Raw genomic sequence first — 9534 nt, 5'->3', positions numbered from 1 at the left:
TTTTGAAGATAAGAACCTTTGAATTGTGCTTGGAAACAGAGCAACCAGGGCAGATATCTGAGCACAGAGATGATTTCCATCATTTTCTTGATCCTTTCTGAAGAGTTTTAGGGGAGAGGGATTTGATGAATCAACAGGTGGGATGAATGCAACTGTTGCTGACTTGGAGAGTACAAGCTTGGCCTCTCCGGCAAGAGGTGTGCTAAAGTACTGGTTTTGTCACTTGGATCTGGTTTGGACAATCAATTGTGGAGGGCCAGTTCCTCTCACAAGAAGATGCGTCTGTTAATTGTACTTACCTCAGAGGAAAAGACTGGGAATTTTGCAGGGAATTTCTACAAGAGGAATGGGTTCTTAGCACCTTATAATCATAAACAAAATGGCAACAGGAAAAAAGTGGCATGAAATTCCTGTTGCAATATATAACCAGATTCATTCCATTGGGTCCTATGCAGCATGTTAATTACATTGATTTGGATGCCCCAACTCCACCATCAGGCTTGTATTTTTCCTTATAAAACTTTTCCTGCCTGTTTAAAAATTGGAACCTGGATTGTTTGGAATGTTTGTACCTTCTATGTTTTCTCTAACTAGTGTGTAGCTTATTTATTTTAGTTTGAGTGTCTCAAACTTTTTTGATAAAAAAAAAGCATTGACTGGGATAATAACAGAGTCCTCCTAAGCAGAGTTACACACTTCTAAGACCATTGACTTCAATGGACTTAAGAAGGGTGTAACGTTGCTTGGGATGGCACTGTCAGACCAAGGTAAGTATGTGCAAATATGTGTGAGGGAACTGTGATGGATTAGCGAAAATGACTAGACAAGCAATAGGGAAGTTGGTACTTTCTGCCCAGTCATTTTAGTGGTTGCTGCAGATGCAGGCAGGAAGTATTCTTTCCCTAGACACAAAAAGGGCAGGCTAGGAAGTAGTAGGAGATTAACTAATTTCTAAAGCAAAAGGTGACAAAGGCTCCAATTCTACGAACACTTTCCTGTGAGTAAGCCCCGCTGATTTAAAACGACTGCTTATCATTGCGCTCCAAATCTAGCGAATTCTTGGGGAAATAGTCCTGATTTGTTTCTTTAATTCGTTCTAAAAAACGCTGTTTGATTTCGAGATGGGCGTGCGTATACACACGAACATTTCAAACGGCATTTTTTTGAGTGAACCACACATCTGGTCTCTTTCCTTAAGGAACATACAGTCGTACATGTATATATAATTAATACATATGGCAGAAGCTTTCATGAACTAGACACAATGTTCTCAATGACACTAAAGATCGCATTAGACTGGAGAAAATTTCAAAGAGAGGTAGGGGAAAGGAGTCAGTTTTTGCCCCGTGTAGCTTTTCCTGACAGCCAGAATACTGAGAGACTTTTTTGCCTGTCACGTAACTGAAAATAGGTGGAAAACCTTTTAAAAAATCGACTTCGTGCTGAATAAGACATCTAAAGAACCAGAGGACTCGTAGAGCTGCGGAATGAGTTGCAACTCGAGCAGCTTTGGGCCGAGCACCTCCAACCGGAGCGACGTCGTGACGGACGAAGAACGAGTAGCCTGGCGGGTGGAGCGCCAGGAGTTTCGCCCTGCAGCAAGATGAGGGCGGGCAGCGGAGGTTCCGGGCGGCGGCTGCGCGGGGCGCTGCGGCTGCTGATGCGGGTCGGGTCGGTGCTGCTCACGCGCTTTCCGTTCTGGCACTGCTTCAGCGGCCTCCTTCTCAATGCCGAGCGTGCCGAGGCCCGCAGGTGAGCGAGGGAGCCAGGGTGGGGAAGGGAGCCTCTGAACATGTGCAGAATGCCGATAGGGGGCCCTCCATTCCAACCTCCAGGTGGGGGCCGGAGAGCGCCTGGAATCGCAACTGATGTTCAACCACGGAGAGCAGTTCCCCCTGGAGAAAATGGCTGCTTTGGAGGGTGGGCTCTATAGTATTACACCCTGCTGAGTTCCCTCCGCTTCCCAAGTCCATCCTCCCTAGGCCCCATCCTAAATCTCCAGGAATTTCCCAAGCTTGGGTTGGCAACCGTAGGTTTACGTGTGGGGGTTGGTCTCTAGGTACACACGAGCCCCGGCATCTTATGGGGTGTAGTGTAGGTGACAGCAGGGGGTCTAAAAAGAAGGGTGGGTGGTAAATAAATAATGGGGGAAGCTGTAATGTAGATGGAGGGTGAGTGGTGTTGTAGAGTATTGGATTAGACTCTGGAGACCCATGTTTGAATCCTCGTTCTGACTTGGAAGCTTGCTGGGGGACTTTGGTCCCATCTCCCACTTGCTTTGGGTCCTCATTGGGGAGAAAAGCGGGTTACAACTGAAGTTAATACATAAAATATGTTGGGCTACATGGACAACTGATTTGATCTAGTGAGGTGGTTCTTCTGAGGGTTATAGATTGGGGAGGGGGGGGGGGGAGGAGGCGGCGTGTCTCCAGGCTGGGAGCTTGGGATAAAGTAGGGATGAGTAAGGGGAATATAGGGAGCTAGAAGGAGCAGTGAAGGAGATTTGTGGGGTGGAAGAAGGACAAACTGAGGAGGTGGGATGATAGTTATCTGTCAATTGCTTTTTATTTAGTATGCTTTTATTTATTTAGTACATTGTATTGTGCAGGGAGTCCAGGGCAGCTTACATCGGTCCCCCCCTCTTCCATTTTACCCTACCTCACTCTTTGGGGTAGTTTAGGTGGAGAGAGAGAGAAAAAAATGTGTTTTTTGACTGGTCTTTGGGCTTCATGGCAAAGTGGAGGTTTTAAACTTTGGTCTCTCAGACCCTTGTCTGACACTTTAATCACTGCACCAAGCTGAACATTGATCCACATATCACATTTCTAGATGGTCTTTTATCCAAGGAGTTCAGGGAAGCATGCATGGTTCTCCCTTTTTAATCCTCGTACCAACCCTGTCTGTGAGGTAGGCTGTGCTGAAAGAGAGTTGGTGGCCCAGAATCATCTGGTGAACTTCAGGGCTGAATCTCCCAGATTCAGCGTTGAATGAATGAATTATTTTACTTTCATTTGCCCCCCGTCTATCCCCCCATTGGGAACCCAAAGTGGCTTATACCATTCTCTTCTCCATCTTATCCTCACAACACCCCTGTGCGTTAGATTAGGCTTAGTGCATGTGACTGGCCTAAAGTCACCCAGCAAGCTTCCATAGCAGAGTGGGGATTTGAACCTGGGTCTCTCATATCCTTATCAGACACTTTTAACCACAACATGACGCTTGTATCTTAACAATTCTACTACTGTAGTTAGAGAGAGATACAGTGGTGCGGTGGTTAGATTGCTGTTGGAGTGGAGAGGGAAATATGGGAAATATCTGGAGTGGGGTTGTGGAGCATTAAGCTGGAGAGAGAAATGGGGAGTGAGAGGTAGGGGGCACCTTGTGGAATTAAACAAGTTTCCTAAAATATATTATGTGTCTTTGGTTCTTGGATTTTGCTTTGGACCAGTGTTACTTTGTGTGCCAGATCATTAAAGCAGGTAGCCATGTATGTAACAGCAAACAAAAATGGGAGTCCTGTGGCATTGTAGAGACTGCTGGCAACTTACTCCAGTTTAAGTGAGTCCAAGCTCACTTGGAGATTTGAAGCATATTGTTGGAATACGTTCTGTTAGCCTCTAAGGAATAAATTGGTGTCTGGTTTTTTTCCATAGCTATGGGTGGCTGTGGAAGTCGGGCCATTGGGCAATGCAGTCTTAGCGGGGTCTGTGCATTTCAAGATACAGAAGTTTTCAATTGGGAAAAGAGCTCCAGAGAATAGGAAGAGGGTCCCCCCTCCTTTTGCGACTGGCTGCTGGGCCTTCCCTCTATCCTCTCTACCCAGAAGCCTTGTAAAGGAAGCCCTTTTACTGGCCAGCCTGCCTTTCTATTAGTTATTTTTGCCTTTTTGATTGCTGGGTAGAAAAAGCTGACATAATTTTTTCCACTTTATGAAGGTTCCTGGTTGCCTGGCTACGGTTCTTACTTGCCACATGCAATCATATACATGATTATTTACATGGCAGATAACATAACAGTGTGTGCCTTTTTTTTGTTATTCCTGCTTGCAAGATTGCATTGAACTGGGGTTTGGGAGAAAGGATGGGTAGAGAGCTGTTGGTGGCACAGCTGAGGAAAAGGAAACAAAGGCGTAGTGATTTGTATGTAGATGGAAGCATTTAGGGGGGAGAGTTCCAAGTGGAAAGGGGTTGCCGTTATTAAAAGATTGTTTCCTTCCATTCATAAGAAATCTGCTGTGGCTGCTGCTGCTTTTATGGGTTGTTTGGCTTGGCTTTTCTTAAAATCTTGCTGAGTTCATAGCTTTGAAACAGCATCATGGAGCAGTGAGTTCCCCAGTCTATGTAATGAGCGTATGCTTTCTGTGATCTATTTAAAATATAGTCTTTAGGGCTCAAATCTGACTAGCTTTTGTCTGATTTTAGAGTGTGTGAGGGAGGAAGCTACCTGAAACTGGAGCTATGTTGGGGTGGGGTGAGTATCCTTGGGCTAAAATAGGTACATAATAAAGGCTCGCCTCCCATTTCCTCCTTTTCTGCTGTTTTTCTTCAAGGATTAACACGATTCCTTTATTTCTCTGCTCAGGAAACCGGACATCCCAGTCCCATATCTCTACTTTGATATGGGGGCTGCGGTTCTGTGCGCCAGCTTTATGTCCTTTGGGGTGAAGCGCCGGTGGTTTGCCCTGGGGGCTGCTCTACAGCTGGCTGTCAGCACTTATGCAGCGTATCTTGGGGCCTATGCACATTACGGAGATTGGCTGAAGGTGAGGAAAGCCTTGGTTCTCATTAGCAGGCTGTATCTGAGAGCAGACCTGTCTGCCTCCCAGATGACTTTGATTTCACCATTGGGGGAAAACAAAGGAGCAACGCATCTCGTGCCAGGTTCCCAGGTTCAATCCCTAGCATCTCCACTCAGAGGATCGGGTAGCAGGTAATGGAAAAGATCATTTCTTGAATTGCTTCCATTCAGAGAGGGTACCCAGCGATCCACAGCATGGCATTTGTGGACACTACAGTACCTGACAATATGTTTCCTGGCATCTGTTTGCTACTTCCACACTTCTACCTTGTCCCTTTTTGAGTGCTCTTCTTCCCCTTCCCCTCTTTTACTCTGTTCGCAGTCCCTCTTTTTCTCCTCTTCCCTTTATCAGCTTTCACATTCCTTCTCTTTTTTCCACACCCGTGTCTCTTTTGTGTCCCTCAACTCCCTTCTCCAGCCAGCTTTGAGACAATTATTGTCTGATCAGTGGGTTATTACCAGTTCTTCTACTCAGGCTTGCAAGAGGTGTTTCTGCCTGAACTTGGGCTTTCTCGGTGGTTGCTCGTCTTTTATGAAATGGACTTCCTGAGGATGCGAGAGAAGTTCCCAACCTCTCAGAGGTTTCAAAGGCAGCGTTTGTCCAATGTGCTTTTGTTGTCTTGCGAAGGTTGGTGATTATGCCGGGGTAAACAGCTTGTTGGTTTTTGGTTGCTTTTTAAATGGATGTTTCCAGTATTTTAACTGAATTATGTTTATTCTTTACTGTCTCTTTATTGTATTATAAACTGCCTTGGGGAGTTTATAGTTGAAAGGTGGTCTATAAGTAAGCTAAACTTGTTTCCATAGAATGTGTTTGTGGACACAGTGCATGGTTATCATTCCTTGTGTTTATATGTGTGAAGATTTTTTAAAAAAATGCTAGGATTCATAAAGTTGTTACCTGTTGTGACCCTGTTGTGTTTGTATATCTAACAAACTTGGTATCTCCCACCTTATAATTTTATCTCCTTTTTCTGCTTGTGATGGAAATGTACCTGTTATCTCCCCAACAGCCTTCATCTTTGGTAGACTAATCTGCTCTGTTGACGGAAGTAGAAGCATGTTCTCTTTCTCTCTTCTTCCTTCCCACAATAATGAAAATTTTGGATGTTCAGGGATCTGCTGAGCTTGGGAATTCATTTTATGAGCTGGCATCCCTAGAATTTACTGTGCATTTGATGGATGTTGTTTCCACTTTGTTAATGGGCATCTCTGTTTTGTGCCACCCCCCACCCCTTGCAGGTTAGGATGTATTCACGGACGATAGCCATTATTGGCGGCTTCTTGGTCTTGGCAAGTGGAGCTGGTGAGATCTACCGCCAGAAACCCCGAAACAGGTCACTGCAGTCTACTGGGCAGGTTTTCATTGGCATCTACCTCATTTGTGTGGTATGTACTCGGGTATCTCAGACGACCCCCTCACCCCTCCAAAGAAAAAGTCTGCTGCCATCGGGGTCAAGAGCTTCTTGCCTTAGATCTGTTAGCAGGCAAGTTAGTCCTGATTGCAGGCTTCTGTGCAGCAGTTGAGGAAATCTGCACATATGTGAAAATAATAATAAAAAACCCCTCCACTGGTTTAAAACAGAATATTTTATTCATTGGATTTCTATGACACCGTCCTGTCTTCAGATAGGCCTTCAGTTTATGCCAATACACAGCGGTTGTCTAATAGCAAATTGTTTGATATGATCATTTGCTAGTGATGAGACAGTGTAAGGTGTATTGGTTAGAGTGTCAGACTAGGGTCTGGGAGACCCAGGTTCGAATCCTCACTCTACTGTGGAAACTTGCTGGGCAATCTTGGGCCCGTCACACACACTCGGCCTAATGTACTTCACAGGGTTGCTGTTGTGAGGGTAAGATGGAGCGGGGGAGGAGGATGCTGTTAGCTGCTTTGGGTTCTCATGGGAGAAAAGAAGGGCATAAACATGTAGAAAAATGTATTTGAGGAATGGTGGTGCTCTGCGACATCTGCTGACTCTCAGGCTAGTAGAGAACTTGACAAAAGAGCACTCTAGCTCTAACCCGTCTGTGCTGAGTGGAAGCCCTTCCTCAGAAGCTATCTTCCTCCACGCCCAATCGGAGTGTAGGTTACATGTGAGGATGACTGTGATTTTAAAAGGAGCATTATGCCAGCCTGGGGCATCTTTGGGAGTTGTGTGTGCAGGGGCAGGAAGGTCTTGTGGTTGATTGTGAAGGAGTTACATGGGTGTTTGGACTGTGAAAGAGACGAAATGCCAGCCAGTCTTACACAGTTCCCCACTCCCCTTTTCACCAGAAAAACTCATACTGGCTGTAATTTTGATGCTTCTGAGCCGCTGGAGGGTGATGTGGACTCTGTGTGTTGTTTGGCGCGTCAACTCAACAGTCTTCCTGGGCTGCATTTGGCTTCTGGGCTGCCGGTCACTGACCACTATTCTGTTAAAGGCAGTATGGGGTTTTGTTTCCTTCTTCTAGGGACTTAAGCACAGAATCATATGACTAGAGGTCCTATATCTAATGATAGTTTTGCATTGGGGCTGGGCCAAAACCTGCAGACGATCCTGGACCCTTCATAATTTACAGAACGCTGCTCAATCATTACAACTCTCTCTGTCTATAGAGAATATATTTTAATCCCGTCCTTTCTTCAAAGATTTGGGGCTTGGCTCATCTTATCCTCACAATGGCCCAGTGGGGTCAGCTAAATGAAGAAGAAATAGCTGGCCCAAGGACACCTACCACTGAGCTCATGGCATGGTAGGGATTTGAATGCCAGCCTCCTAGTCTGTGGCTCAGCCCACTGCGTCACAGTGGTTCTTACTGGTTATATTTCTAGTGTTGCTTATCAGGGTTTGGAAGTTGCTTCTGGGTGTATTTTTGGATAAGAATGCAAGATTCTTTTTCCTGTACCTTTTGAAGGTTCTGAAACTGGGCAGTGCTTGGTTGCTTGTGAGAGAACATAAGCATTTGGCCTCATAGAAGAAAAGGCTGTTGAACTTCCTAAATAGAATCCTCCAGCTATCTGTGGTCATGTAAATGCATCCAGTTCAGCAGGCAATTGGCTAATATTTGGAGATGTCAGAGAAAAAGAGCCATGTGATAGGACTTCTTGTGTGTGTGTGTGGTTGATTCAAATTGTGGCACAGTTAAGCTTAATTTTAAACAGGATCCACATGGAATAAATCCCCAGCATATCATGAATTGTTTTTTGTTTTTACAGCCTACTTGCCTTTTGTTTTGCTTGTTTGTTTACTTTACTTACAGTAAGAGCCAGTGTGGTGTATTGGTTAGAGTGTCAGACTAGGATCTGGGAGACCCCACTGTGCCACGGACACACTCTCAGCCTAATCTATCTCACACAGTTGTTGTGAGGGTAAAATGGAGGAGCGGAGAATAATATAAACTGTTTTGGGTCTCCATTGGAGTGAACAGCAGGGTATAAGTGAAGTAAATAAGTATATCAATGTGAAGCTCCAAGAGGTTCATTCTTTCTGGTCTCCTTTTCTTTCTGTGCATTCAGGCCTACACCCTTCAGCATAGCAAGGAAGACCGCCTGGCCTATCTCAGTGGCATCCCAGGTGGGGAAATCGCCTTACAGCTTCTCTTCGTCCTCTATGGCGTCCTTGCCCTCTCCTTCCTGTCTGGTTATTACATCACTCTGGCAGCCCAGATCCTGTCAGTCATCCTCCCCCTGGTGGTGCTCTTCATCGACGGCAATTTGGGATATTGGCATGACTCCCGACGAGTCGAGTTCTGGAACCAGATGAAGTTGATCGGGCAGAACATTGGCATCTTTGGGGCCGCCATAATTTTGGCCACTGATGGCTGACATTGGACCTCCGTGTGAGACCGGAGATTACAGTGGTGGTTTTGGGGTGGGGATGGGGTTGCAGAAGAGGGAAAAAAAGACTAAGTTTTTTAAATCATGTATTTATTTTTGGGTTTTTTGATTGCATTATGAAAATATTTTGTTCGTCCCCTTTGCCAACTAAATGAAGCAAATGGATTTTCTTCAAAATCCAGAGTTGTTCCTATGTATTCCTTTTATGCTATCAAGGACAGTCCTGTGGAACTTTACCTGCTAGCAACTGAGAAAGATATTGTCAGCTAAGTCGTTAAGTCCCTGAAAACTGTTGAGTTTAAGCTAATTTTTACCTCCAGCTATGGGGTGCGGGTGTTCCTTCCTGCCCATTCAGTAGGGTAGAGAAGATTTGGCTTTCTTGTACCTCTTGGTACATTGCAGAGGGAGAGGCTAGATCTCATTGCCAAGCTGGGTAGCCAACAACAGAATTAGAATTAGACTCTTTGCCTATTCCAGGGTGTTTAAAGGGACTAAGTGAGATTGGAGTTTTTAAAGAATTTGGGCCTTTCAAGAAGTTTCTAAGATTTAAACCACAGAATCGTTGACTGTTGGAGCAGGTAGCTCCAGACGTCTTAGATATTCCTGCCATGGCTTCTCCCTGTTGGGCAGCTCTTACAAATTAATACTGCTTGTAACTCATAGATGCTGAGCACAAGTTAAAGAGATGCAGGCCATAATCTGCAGCCCCACAAATCTTCGTAAGTAGTATGAAGGGGTCAGATGAAACTTCCGAGAAGACACACCTCCCCCAACATCTTACAATTTGGGGTGAATCATTAAACAAATAAACCCTGCTTTTAAAATAAAATGAGAAACTCTGGCCCAGGGATACAGCTGCCTTTTTTTAAATGTAGAGGTTTGTAAATTACTAAGAAGGATTTTCAGATACTGTC

At 45.0% G+C, this 9534-nt stretch overlaps 1 protein-coding gene across 1 annotated transcript; it reads left to right on the top strand.

The window, feature by feature from the left end:
- The first annotated feature begins 1562 nt into the window (after positions 1–1562).
- On the top strand, positions 1563–8797 carry TMEM101 (transmembrane protein 101). The gene is made up of 4 exons (XM_054994604.1): positions 1563–1752; positions 4582–4762; positions 6040–6186; positions 8300–8797. The coding sequence occupies exons 1-4, from the start codon at positions 1604–1606 to the stop codon at positions 8606–8608; spliced, it is 786 nt and encodes a 261-aa protein (XP_054850579.1). The 5' UTR covers positions 1563–1603; the 3' UTR covers positions 8609–8797.
- The last annotated feature ends 737 nt before the right edge of the window (positions 8798–9534 follow it).

This window comes from Eublepharis macularius, chromosome 12 (genome assembly GCF_028583425.1).
Source record: "Eublepharis macularius isolate TG4126 chromosome 12, MPM_Emac_v1.0, whole genome shotgun sequence".
In the NCBI taxonomy this organism is placed as follows: domain Eukaryota; kingdom Metazoa; phylum Chordata; class Lepidosauria; order Squamata; family Eublepharidae; genus Eublepharis; species Eublepharis macularius.
This window is presented reverse-complemented; position numbering and strand designations above follow the sequence as displayed.

Bases quoted from the DNA above. Each gene is read 5' to 3' on its own strand.
- TMEM101 (XM_054994604.1), top strand. From the start codon at position 1,604: ATGAGGGCGGGCAGCGGAGGTTCCGGGCGGCGGCTGCGCGGGGCGCTG. The intron at 1,753-4,581 runs GTGAGCGAGGGA...TTCTCTGCTCAG, and splicing joins GAGCGTGCCGAGGCCCGCAG to GAAACCGGACATCCCAGTCC. The intron at 4,763-6,039 runs GTGAGGAAAGCC...CACCCCTTGCAG, and splicing joins ATTACGGAGATTGGCTGAAG to GTTAGGATGTATTCACGGAC.